Here is a 13,135-nt window from a genome sequence, read left to right as displayed (position 1 = left end):
TGAGCGGGGACCACTCTTCATTGCGGTGTGTGTGCCTCTCACTGTCGTGGCCTCTCCCGTTGCAGAGCACAGGCTCCAGACGCGCTGGCTCAGTAGTTGTGGCTCATGGGCTTAGTTGCTCCACAGCATGTGGGATCATCCCAGACCAGGGCTTGAACCCGTGTCCCCTGCATTGGCAGGCAGATTCTCAACCACTGCACCAACAGGGAAGCCCTCTAGGTATGTTTTGATTTCTTCATTGATCTCTTGGTTTTTTAGTAACGTACTGTTTAGCCTCCATGTGTTTGTGTATTTTTTACGTTTTTTTTCCCTGTAATTGATTTCTAATCTCATAGCATGGTGGTCAGAAAAGATGCTTGATATGATTTCAGTTTTGTTAAATTTACTGAGGCTTGATTTATGACCCAAGACGTGATCCATCCTGGAGAATGTTCCATGTGCACTTGAGAAGAAACTGTAATATGCTGTTTTTGGATGGAATGTCCTATAAATATCAATTAAATCTATCTGGTCTATTGTGTCATTTAAAGCTTGTGTTTCCTTATTAATTTTCTGTTTGGATGATGTCTCCATTGGTGTAAGTGAGGTGTTAGAGTCCCCCACTATTGTGTTACTGTTGATCTCCTCTTTTATAGCTGTTAGTAGTTGCCTTATGTATTGAGGTGCTCCTATGTTGGGTGCACATATATTTATAATTGTTATATCTTCTTCTTGGGTTGATCCCTTTATCATTATGTAGTGTCTTTCCTTGTCTCTTGTAACATTCTTTATTTTAAGGTCTTTTATGTGATATGAGTATTGCTACTCCAGCTTTCTTTTGATTTCCATTTTCATGGAATATCTTTTTCCATCCCCTCACTTTCAGTCTGTAGTGTCCCTAGGTCTGAAGTGGGTCTCTTGTAGACAGCATATATATGGGTCTTGTTTTTGTATCCATTCAGCGAAGCCTGTGTCTTTTGGTGGAGCGTTTAATCCATTCACGTTTAAGGTAGTTATCAGTATGTATGTTCCTATTACCATTTTCTTAATTGTTATGGGTTTGTTTTTGTAGGCCCTCTTCTCTTGTGTTTCCCACTTAGAGAAGTTCCTTAAGCATTTGTTGTAGAGCTGGTGTGGTGGTGCTGAATTCTCTTAGTTTTTGCTTGTCTACAAATCTTTTGATTTCTCTGTTGAATCTGAATGAGATCCTTTCCAGGGAGAGTAATCCTGGTTGTAGGTTCTTCTCTTTCATCACTTTAAATATATCATACCACTCCCTTGGCTTGTAGAGTTTCTGTTGAGAAATCAGCTGTTAACTCCTATGGGAGTTCCCTTGTATGTTGTCATTTTTCCCTTGTTGTTTTCAATAATTTTTCTTTGTCTTTAATTTTTGCCAATTTGATTACTATGTGTCTTGGCATGTTTTTCCTTGGGTTTATCTTGCCTGGGAGTCTCTGCGCTTCCTGGACTTGGGTGGCTCTTTCCTTTCCCATGTTAGGGAAGTTTTCAACTATAATCTCTTCAAATATTTTCTCTGGTCCTTTCTCTCTCTCTTCTCTTTCTGGGACCCCTATAATGCGAATGTTGTTGCGTTTAATGTTGTCCCAGAAGCCTCTTAGGCTGTCTTCATTTCTTTTTATTCTTTTTCTTTATTCTGTTCCGTGGCAGTGAATTCCACCATTCTGTCTTCCAGGTCACTTATCTGTTCTTTTGCTTCAGTTATTCTGCTGTTGATTCCTTCTAGTGTATTTTTTATTTCAGTTATTGTATTGTTCATCTCTGTTTGTTTGTTCTTTAATTCTTCTAGGTCTTTGTTAAACATTTCTTGCATCTTTTCAGTTTTTCCCTCCATTCTTTTTCCAAGGTCCTCGATCATCTTCACTATGATTATTCTGAATTCTTTTTCTGAAAGGTTGCCTATCTCTGTTTCATTTAGTTGTTTTTCTGGAGTTTTATGTTATTCCTTCATGTGGTACAAAGTCCTCTGCCTTTTCATTTTGTCTGTCTTTCTGTGAATGTGGTTTTCCTTCCACAGGCTGCAGAATTGTAATTCTTCTTGCTTCTGCTGTCTGCCCTCTCGATTTGGGGGGTTTCTGATGTGAAATATAAGAAAAGAAATAAACCTTCTTTCTGATGAACATATACCTGAATACTGTGCTCATTATCATCCATAGTCACTATTTTACATTACATTTGGGGTGGATTGTATCATATCTCCTTGTTGATTATTAACAGTAGTTATTATATTAATGGCAGAGGACCATTACCCCCACACCTTGGTAAAGACTGCTAGTGATAATAATGTATTATAAGGAATCCTGTAAATTTGGTGTGAAGTAGTGGAAAGAATTCTCTCTTACAATTTGGATACTTATGTTCTTTTTAAAAATATCACTCTTATGAATGACTACATACTTTTCTGAACCCCTTTTAGTTTAGTTGTGGTTTTTTTGGGCTGTGTTGGGTCTTTGTTGCTGCACGCAGGCTTTCTCTGCTTGTGGCAAGCAGGGCCTATTCTTTGTTGCGATGCATGGGCTTCTCATTGCGGTGGCTTCTCGTTACAGAGCACAGGCTCTGCGCGCGTGGGCTTCAGTAGTTGTGGCATGCAGGGTCAGTAGTTGTGGCTCGCAGGCTCTAGAACGCAGGCTCAGTAGTTGTGGCTCACTGGCTTAGTTGCTCTGTGGCATATGGGATCTTCCCAAACCAGGGCTCGAACCTGTGTCCCCTGCATTGGCAGGTGGATTCTTAACCACTGTGCCATCAGGGGAGCCCCCCCTTTAGTTTTGAAATGTGATGATTCTGTATGCTTTTATGTACTTTACTTATCTTAAGGTATAATTCCATGTAAAGGGATATAACAATGTAGATAAGAAAATCTGGTTTTTGTGAAATGAATTTTTTTCTGAAGCATGTTTGATAAATGGTTACGATTACATAAGCTTGTTGTAAAGAGATGGGAATACATTTCTTTCCTACTTGATCGCTCTGTGTACATGGGACTATATCTGTGTATAGTACTAATGCAGGTCCTTAGTATTAAAGATGAATTTTCATTATATAGTTTCTTTCCAATAAAGAGTGTACATATTTAACACAGTAAGTTATTTTGGCCTGCCAGAAAATTCTTTTTTATTATTGAAGTGTAGTTGATTTACAATATTGTGTTAGTTTCAGGTGTGCAGCACAGTGATTCATATATATATATATTTAGATATATATATGTCTGCATGTATCTATATATAGATATATACGTATTACTTTTCAGATTGTTTTCCCTTATAGGTATTACAAAATATTGAATATAGTTGCCTGTGCTATACAGTAGGTCCTTGTTGGTTATCTATTTTATATATAGTAGTGTGTATATGTTAATCCCAAATTCCTGATTTATCCCTCTGCCCACCCCCTGTTCCTCTTTGGTAACCGTAGGTTTGTTTTCTATGTCTGTGAGTCTCTTTCTGTTTTGTAAATAAGTTCATTTGTATGAATTTTTTAAAATTTCATATATAAACAATATCATATAATATTTATCTTTCTGTGTCTGGCTTACTTCACTTAGTATGATAATCTTTAGGTCCATCTGTGTTGCTACAAATGGCATTATTTCATTCATCCATCCATCGATGGACATTTTGGTTTGCTTCCATGTCTTGACTGTTGTAAATAGTGCTGCTATGAACATTGGAGTGCATGTTATCTTTTTGAATTATGGTTTTCTGAGGATATATGCACAGGAATGGGATTGCAGGATCATATGGTAGCTCTATTTTTAGCTTTTTAAGGAAAAGTAATTTTATTTTTGACTTGATTGTCACATTTTTTGGTTTTAACTATTTGTTGTTACAATTATGTTACAAACTTATGAGCTGTGGAAGGAATTAATATGGTTGTAATGAAGATTTTTTTAAACGTAGTTTTGGTAACCATCTCATCTTTCTTGGTGTTTCCAAAGGGAAAAAGGTAGTTCCTGCTTTAAGTTTGATGGTTTTAGTCACATTTTTTCTTATTTCTAAGCTAATAAAAATTTCCTTTGGACATTGAAGGTGGGAAAGAAAATCTTTTAAGAGAGAGACATTTCAAAACCCACACTTAATTAAAAGACCCTTTCATGTAAATTTTTGACTTTTTAATTCTTATGTAAAAGCTGTTACTTAGACTTGATTTGGTATTTTTAGACATTCATCAAATTGTCATTTCATTATTTTAAAATCAGTCCTTTTTGGGAAATAGATGACTAATATTGTCATCATTATCAGGAAATAGCTCAGCATCTGTGTGATGTTTTTTGGATGTATTGAAATTCTTTTTACAGGTTTGGTTTTTATAGCATGTCTTAGTTACTGTGTTATGGAGGAAAAGCTTCTCACTCTTCTGGCATAATGGAACTAGCCACATGACTCTAGAGAAGTAGATGTTGAGTGGGAAGACTTGGCTAGCTAGAAGTAAAACATGGACTCTAAGGAATTAATTTGCCTTCCGAAGTTTTGATTTGTGTTGACAGGAGGATAGTAGGCTATAAATGATAAAGCAATGCTGGGAAACCTTATTTTTCTTCATTATTAACCTTGTTATAATAGAAATTATTTAAAAAGCTTTCTCACCCTTAAAATATCTTCATGCTTAGAGATAACAGAAATTGTGTCTAATGATATGCTTTGGGATATTTGCACCTTTGTTTTAGTTTTTAGCCAGATACTGAATTACAAGTAATATAGTGCTCTGAGATTCACCATTTTAGGTTTTCATCATGCAGACAGTGTCTTCTAGAGGAGATGATGCACTAATAACGTGATAGAAAGGCATGTTTTATTGACTACTGATTGATCTGTGCATGGTTCTTGATGCTACAGAGATATATGTGTTACTCTCCATGGCTTTTCCTTCCTATTACATTTACAAAGAAGAAAATTTCTTAGGTAATTTTGTGTTATTCCTGGAGGACAGTAGTGGCTAAAATCTTACCAGGCTGTTACAGGTGGAAATTGAGTTCTATCCTAGCTCATTTTGATGAAATAAGCACTCTATTATTTTTATCTTTAAATGTAGTTTTCAGTTCATTTCACCTATGTGCTTACTATCTTAGATGCCCTGCTTTTTTGAAGTGGTAGCTTACTCCTACCTCAGGTGTGATTGCAGAGTTAGATTTCCCATTCCGTTCTATCTGTTAAAGATTAGAGAGAAACATTCAGAAGTTTCCTTCTTTTCAGGTCAAAGGTGGAGGTGGAGACTGTATGGTTTTTGTTTATTCATTTTAGGAACACTTAGCATTTCATTCTTTTACTGAATAAGAACGTTATACTTATTTATCCTTATTAGAAGTTTGCTGAAGGTTGGCAGCACTTTTCTAGTGTATTGTCAATGAAAAGGGCATAGGACACAAAAATGAATTCTCAGTATTGCTAATGTTCTGAATTACAGTGTAGTAAATAAATACGTTTGACTTTTTTTCCCCATTTCCCTATACATAATAACTGGCAGTGAGAGAGTTTTTAATGTTTTGTCAAAAATTTGTAAAGGGCACAGAATAATTGTAATTCTTTCCATTGATTATTGGGATCACTTTGCATGGTTTCAGCTTGCACAGTCATTTTTATGTGCAAAGGGAGGACTGCCTGTATTTTAGACATTACTCAGTTCTAATATAGTAAATGTTGATAGATATAACTCATATAAACAAATCTCTTTATATTTGCCTTTATACTTGTCTCCTATATTTTTTGTCCTGATTGAATAAGCATTGCCAATAAGCCTAAAACCTAAGGAACAATTTATACTCCTTTATCTCCCTCATAGTTTACATTTCTAATGATTTAACAACTCTCATCATTATCCCCTTCTCTTCATACCCTATTGATTGTCTTTACTTAGGCACTCACATATCACCCTTCATAGGCTATGACTGTAAAGGGATGGTATGGTTATAAAGGGATAGCATGAGGGAAATGCTAGGGGCAACAGAACTGTTCAGGATCCGAATTTTGGTGGTGGTTACAGGAAGGGTATACATGTTAAAAATCATAAACTTTCTTTTTGTCTTGCTGTGACATTGGCCTTTAAATGTTTCTTTGCCACGCTTTCAAAATAGATCTTACAAATAAATCAACAAGTACTCACAGAGTACATCGTTCAAGGCATTGTCCTGTGTGCTGAGGAAGATATAAACACACAGAAGCTATGTTTCTGCCCTGAAGGAACTTATATTCTAATAAAATAGAGTTAGACCACACAAGTAACAGCAGTAAGATAAATTGTAATCATCTCTTAAAGGAAATACCAACAAAATGCTAGTTTGTGCTAGGAATCTGTAGGAGGATAATTCTTCATTGAAGAGATGGCATTTAAGCTGAGTCTTGGAAAATGCACTGGTACTTGGCAGTCAAAAATAGAGGCAAAGGACGTTCTGAAGAGAAGGAAAAATATAGTGCACTTTACAGAGTTGTAAGTTTTCCTATTATAGCTAATAAAAACTTGGGATCTACACCTCATGAATACTCACAACCTGTTTTATTCCATTTTGTGCTCGAAACTCTTAGAAACATTTTGGTCTGACACTGCAGTCTCTTACAAGTAGTAGTATGGCTTTCAACTTAATTTCGTTCATCTTTTTTATTCTGATTTTACTGGTTCTGTGGACAGTGAACTATTTCTAACTCTTAATGTAGTCAACAAATAGTAAATATATAAGTGAAAAGTCTGATATTTCTGTAAAATTTTCTATTGACAGAGTGAATTTGAGTAAATGGAGTTTTCAGAATATATAATCTTATAAAGTATTTCTGTAATACTTCTCTAAATTGCTTTCCTCTAGTTTCTATTTAGGTGAATGAATCAAGTCTACTTAAAAGCAATTGTAATCTCTTTTTTTCCATAGGTTTTCTGTGAAGACCCTGATTGATCGGTCCTGCTTTGAGACAATTGATGATTCTTCTCCTGAATTTAACAATTTTGCCGCCATTTTGGAACAGATTCTAAGTCACCGGCTGAAAGGTAATAGCGCTAATGTATTATTTATTCTGCCAACAGCTCTCATATTAAAAGGTTGAAATTTTAGAAACCATACAGTCTGGTGTGTGTAGCAGCCAAACAGCATCTTGAGAAACATAAAACTGATTTTAGAAGGTCTAATCTTTTGGCTGTGTCCCTGTAAAGAATCTCTATTCTTGGATTTATACCCATTTCCAGGATGCATTAAAAATATTGAATACATTAATTGCACATACAAGAAGCAGGATCACTTTCTATATGTAATTAAAATAAAAGTTTAAATTAAAAGGTAGCCCATCTTCTAAGATTACTAGTTGGTATTTTAATTAGTTTACAGAGAAGCATCCAGGCATTAAGTTTGTTTGCTTAATCTTTTCTTCATTAAACTCAGAATCTTTGAAAATTTTTTAGCTTTAAGTAGGTTAAAAAAGAGCTATGTAAAAGAGATGCTGGACTTTTAAAAAAATAAATCAGTAAATGGATTAATGTCAGAAATGTAAATCTCTTAAAATTTAAAAGGGAAGATGGGAGCTGTGTTCTCTCAGAATTATAAAATACTTTTAAATTAAAAATATACATCTGTAAAATATAGCTGATAACATTAAGAAATATTATGTAGTATAAATTTTAGTAATAATAAATAATAACTTTATCACAATTCCATTATCTAGTTTTCCTAAAGGAGACTTGATCTTAGATGTTTTCACTTAAGTTTTTATAATCTTTACAATCTTAATAGTATAGTAGTTTCAAATAAGTAATCTGTGTGGTAATATAATTTATGAGAATCTCAAATTTAATCTGAAGGTTAATCAGTTTTGTGCTTTTTGATGCTGAAAGCATCACTTGAGCAGTCCTGTGGGCTTATAACAAATGGTTGGATTTAATAAATGGGGAAACAAAATCTGAATTCATTCAGCCCTTTGCAATTTAAAATGAGATCCATAAAAATCACTGGTGCTTTTCTGTTAACAGTTTGTTGTTCTGTATTTTTAAAGGGTTATTTATTTTTCTTATTTTGCTGTTTTGTATTTTCTAAAATTTCTGTCATTAGTGTGTTACCTTTTATGAGAAAATAAGTTTTTATGAACGCAGAGCGTCTGAAAGTATTTTGAAATATTGTCATGGTTACTATATTGTGTGGTGATCGTATTTTAAAATTTTATACATAATTTTATAAATAATACTTTAAAACACATCAAGTGCAGCAGAGCTTGATGTATCTTAATGTTCCAAGGGTTTTATCGTAAGACCTCAGTTCCCTTGATTTGGTGTACCATTTAGCATTTAATTCGCTCACAAAATACGTAAACAGCTGTAACAGAAAACAATTAGACCGTGTTGATATAGCCGTGCTGAGTTACGGGGTTGACTAACTACCACATAAGTGGACCCCTCCTGCACACCTGTGTGCCATCTTCTGAGTCATGCCTCAGCAAGATACAGATCATAGGCCTTTAGACTTACTTCATCACCATGAATGTTATTTCTGAGAAGCCAGTGAACTACTGTGTTGAGAATAGAATCTCTAGTTGATTTATGGATAAGAATTCCACAAGTATGACAGTAAGACAGTAAGAAAGATGATCCAATGAGGTTTGTGTGAATTTTTTAAGCTAGGTAAGATTAATAATTCAAAACATGTTTTTTAAAAAAAGTATCTGTTGGGACTTCCTTGGTGGTGCACTGGTTAATACTCCACACTTCCACTGCAGGGGGCACGGGTTCGATCCTTGGTCGGGGAACTAAGATCCTGCATGTCAGAAATAAATTTAAAAATTTAAAATAAAAAAAAGTTCCTATACGCCGACTATGGTGGTCACTGTTATTACTATAGATATGAATTATGAAATGATCTGTAACTGTCAAGATGAGGTAGTTTATTAAAGATTCAAGTGTCTAGAGACTTCATATAATATTGCCCATTTTTTGGTATTCTGATATGTAATAAATTGCTTTTACTTTTGGAGAAGTTATATAATTATTTGGGAGGTTTTTTTGTTTGGGTTTTTTGGTTTTTTAAAATACTTATTTATTTATTTTGGCTGCGCCGGGTCTTAGTTGCGGCAGGCGGGATCTTCTTTGCAGCATGTTTAATTGTGGCATGCAGACTCTTAGTTGCGGCATGCGAACTCTTATTTGTGGCATGCATGTGGGATCTAGTTCCCCGAGCAGGGATTGAACCCAGGCCCCCTACATTGGGAGCATGGAGTCTTACCCACTGGACCACCAGGGAAGTCCTGAGAAGTTATATAATTATTTCAATAGTACAGTGTGTTCACTTAAAATTTAGTTATTTTTTATTTTTATTTTTTTGCGGTACGCGGGCCTCTCACTGTTGTGGCCTCTCCCGTTGCGGAGCACAGGCTCCGGATGCGTAGGCTCAGCGGCCATGGCTCATGGGCCCAGCTGCTCTGCGGCACATGGGACCTTCCCGGACCGGGCACGAACCTGTGTCCACTGCATTGGCAGGCAGAGTCTCAACCACTGCACCACCAGGGAAGCCCAAAATTTAATTATTATAACAATTCATTTTTTCAATGTTTTTCTTGATAGAAATACAAATTTAAAATGTGTAACTTAATGGGTTTATAAGATTTACTTTTCTCTAGCTACTTTTTATTTTTTATTTTTTATTTTTTTGCTGTATGCAGGCCTCTCACTGTTGTGGCCTCTCCCGTTGCGGAGCACAGGCTCCGGACACGCAGGCTCAGCGGCCATGGCTCACGGGCCCAGCTGCTCTGCGGCATGTGGGATCTTCCCGGACCGGGGCACGAACCCGTGTCCCCTGCATCGGCAGGCGGACTCTCAACCACTGCGCCACCTGGGAAGCCCTACTTTTTATTTTTGAAATAAAAGCGTGTTTAGTTTATCAATTTTTTTTCAGAGAAAACCAAAATTCATCCCCAGACACAATATAGGCTGTGCTGACACAGGTAACGGGGAGAGCTTCATTCATTCTAACAGTCCCATTATTGAAAAAAAAGGAGGCTTTTAAAATCACATATATTAATCTTGTTTGTAGTAATTCCTTAATAAGATGATGATCTTACTTTTCTGGACTATATTTGAGAACTAAGAATTAATACACCACCAAATGTAAAATAGATAGCTAGTGGGAAGCTGCTGCATAGCACAGGGAGATCAGCTCGGTGCTTTGTGACCACCTAGAGGGGTGGGATAGGGCAGGTGGGAGGGAGATGCAAGAGGGAAGAGATGTGGGGATATATGTTTATGTATAGATGATTCACTTTGTTACACAGCAGAAACTAACACACCATTGTAAAGCAGTTATACTCCAATAAAGATGTTAAAAATAATAAATAAAAACTATTTCCTTTAAAAAAGGAAAAGAAATAATTAATCACAGAATATAAAATTCAAAGAGGCCTTAGTTCATGTCTTCAGTTCAGTCATTTTTGGACTTTTACTTTAAAGCATAATCCTTCTCTCTAGCCCACTCCCACCTCCCCTAATAAAAGACACTGCAAATGCTAGACATGTAAGTGGAAGGTCTGGTTGAAGCTGAGTAGGGAAATTGGGCATTTTGTCAGCTTGGCAGCAGTCACACCCCAGTTCCACAGCACCACTTCAGGCAGCGCTGTGAATCATAGCTTAAAAATCACTACTCCAGTTTCCCTCCTACTGAAGCCATCCACTCAATGATATTTCCAACCTGTGGACATACAGTCTTTGTTTTAATACTTCTGATATTGGGGAACTTAGGACAGTAAAGTAGGGCCATCAATTTTGGGGCAGTTTAGATTGTTAAGAAAATTCTTGTGTATAAGAAGCCAACTTATCTGACTGTGCTTTTCTGCCTCTTTTTAAAATTGTGAGCCTCATAAATATTAAAAGATGGCTATTGTATAATCCTTTCTCCTTAGCTACCCTTTTTCTTTCTTCCAGGTAAAGTATCTCTAGTTATTTCGATCTTCTGGAACCACTATAGTCTTAGTTATTCTTCTGGTTTATCACTGGTTTACTGAGATCTTAAAATGTGGCACTCAAAGCTGAGTAAAGTGCTTCAGATAGGCTAACTTCTGTAATTTGAGATTACAGTGACTTTTTGATTCCCACATCACACTTCTGTTCACATTGAAATTAAGGCCAAGCAAAATCCCAAGGCTTTTAAAAAATTGTTTGTTTTATGTTTTAGATTCTCTAAATTAGTTGCTTGAGATCAAGTTTGAAAGGAATAAATGAAGTATTATTTTCTTCATCATTCACTTTAGAGATAGATGATGTGGCTATAAAAATGAAATTCTACTTCTGGGAAGATAAATTGAACATACTTTCCCCTATTTCTCCCACTTACTATAACCCAAAACCCTGGACCTATAAAACACAAGACTCTGAAAGGTAGCGAGAAGAAGTCTAGGGACTTCAGGACCTTAAGGATGGCATGGTGGTGGGTTTCTTGGATTTTCTGGTTGCTTTACATCCGACACTGAGTACTGGATAAGCCAGTAGCTTGCAGACATCAACAAGCGCATGTACGCACACACAAACACACAGTCTGACAAGGACCTGCTCTTTCTAGCTAAAGGACCAAGAATAGAACAGCCTGGCAAGACAGAACACTTTTAGACAGTATCTGCTCTAGTTTAGTCAAATACCACAGAAAAAGTGTGGCACTACCCCTAGCCAGGCCTGAAGAGGCTGAATGGAGAACCTAGAAGTCCACCCTCATGAGACTGTAACAGGGTAGTACCTCAACACCACCACAGTATGGTATCACAAAAGACCAAGCAGAGAGCTGGCACTTCTTCCCTTTTCGGTGGTTGTGGGCCTTCTCTTCTCACCTACCCCCACAGTGTGTCAGTGGAGAGCCTGGACTTTCATCCTCACCCAGCAGTAATGAGGTTGTGTCAGAAGAGGTGTATTGGAGAGTTATATCTTTGACCATCACCCAGCAGGTGACAGGGCTACCCTCAGTACATCGTCAGTCAGCCTGTACTCCCACCTCCACCCATCGGTAATGAGGACCCCTCCTTCAAGTGTCAGTGAAGGCCAACAGGGAAACTTGGACTTCTCCCTCCACTTGCCAGTAATGAAATGTGGTGCCCTCCACCCTCCGACCTTCCCCTGATGGAGCAGTGTCATAGAAAGCCAGTTAAAATAGAAGGTTCCCTGATGGCACAGTGGTTAAGAATCTGCCTGCCAATGCAGGGCACACGGGTTCGATCCCTGCTCCGGGAGGATCCCACATGCCGCAGAGCAACTAAGCTCATGTGCCACAAGTACTGAGCCTGTGCTCTAGGGCCTGTGAGCCACAACTCCTGAGCCCGCTTGCCCCAACTACTGAAGCCCACGCACATAGAGCCCATGCTCTGCAACAAGAGAAGCCACTGCAATGAGAAGCCTGCGCACCACAACAAAGAGTAGCCCCCGCTCTCCACAACTAGAGAAAGCCTGCACGAAGCAATGAAGACCCAACGCAGCCAAAAATAAATAAAAATAAATAAATTAATTATTTAAAACAAACAAATAAACAGAAGGTTTAAATAAGATCATAGTCTCATAACATAGTATGAACATATCCATGTTTCATTTGAAGATCACTTTTCATACCAAGAACCAGGAAGATCACAAGTTGCATAACAAAAGACAATAGATGTCAACACTGAAATGATAAAAGGTGGTAGAATTACTGACAAAGATCATAAATCAGTCATGATAAAAATCCTTCACTGAGCAATTCCAAAGACACTTGAAACAAGTGAAAAAGTAGAAAACCTCAGCAAAGAAACAGAAGGTAAAAAGAAGAAGCAAATGGAAATTTTGATATGGAAAAGTACAAAACTAAATTAAAAAGCTCAGTGGATAGGCTCAACAGGGAAATGGAGAGGAAAGAAGAAAGAATCAGTGAACTGGAAGACAAAACAATAGAAATTTCCTAATCAAATAGCAGAGACTCAAAATAATCTAAAATTAGAAATAAGAGACTGAAAAAAAAAAAAAAAAAAAAAGGAAAGCCTCAGGTATCTGTGGGACCGTAACAAAAGATCTAAAATTCCTGTCATCAGAGTCCTCAAAGGAGAGGTGAAAGAGGAAAAGACTGAAAATGTACTCAAAGAAATACTGGCTGAAATTTTCTCAAATTTGGCAAGAGAGGTAAACATACATATTCAAGAACCTAAGTTGATCACTGAGTAAATCCAAAGAAATA

At 36.9% G+C, this 13,135-nt stretch overlaps 1 protein-coding gene across 4 annotated transcripts in view; it reads left to right on the top strand.

The window, feature by feature from the left end:
• The window catches only part of RUNDC3B (RUN domain containing 3B), a 150,294-nt gene that overhangs the window by 17,255 nt on the left and 119,904 nt on the right, over nucleotides 1-13,135 (top strand). For all 4 annotated transcript variants that reach the window (XM_007447466.1, XM_007447465.1, XM_007447467.1 and 1 more), the window contains exon 2: nucleotides 6,851-6,966. In XM_007447466.1, coding sequence (XP_007447528.1) covers nucleotides 6,851-6,966 — 116 coding nt within the window. The remainder of the gene's footprint in view (nucleotides 1-6,850; nucleotides 6,967-13,135) is intronic.

This window comes from Lipotes vexillifer, unplaced genomic scaffold, assembly GCF_000442215.2.
Source record: "Lipotes vexillifer unplaced genomic scaffold, Lipotes_vexillifer_v1.1 scaffold474, whole genome shotgun sequence".
NCBI classification, from domain to species: domain Eukaryota; kingdom Metazoa; phylum Chordata; class Mammalia; order Artiodactyla; family Lipotidae; genus Lipotes; species Lipotes vexillifer.
This window is presented reverse-complemented; position numbering and strand designations above follow the sequence as displayed.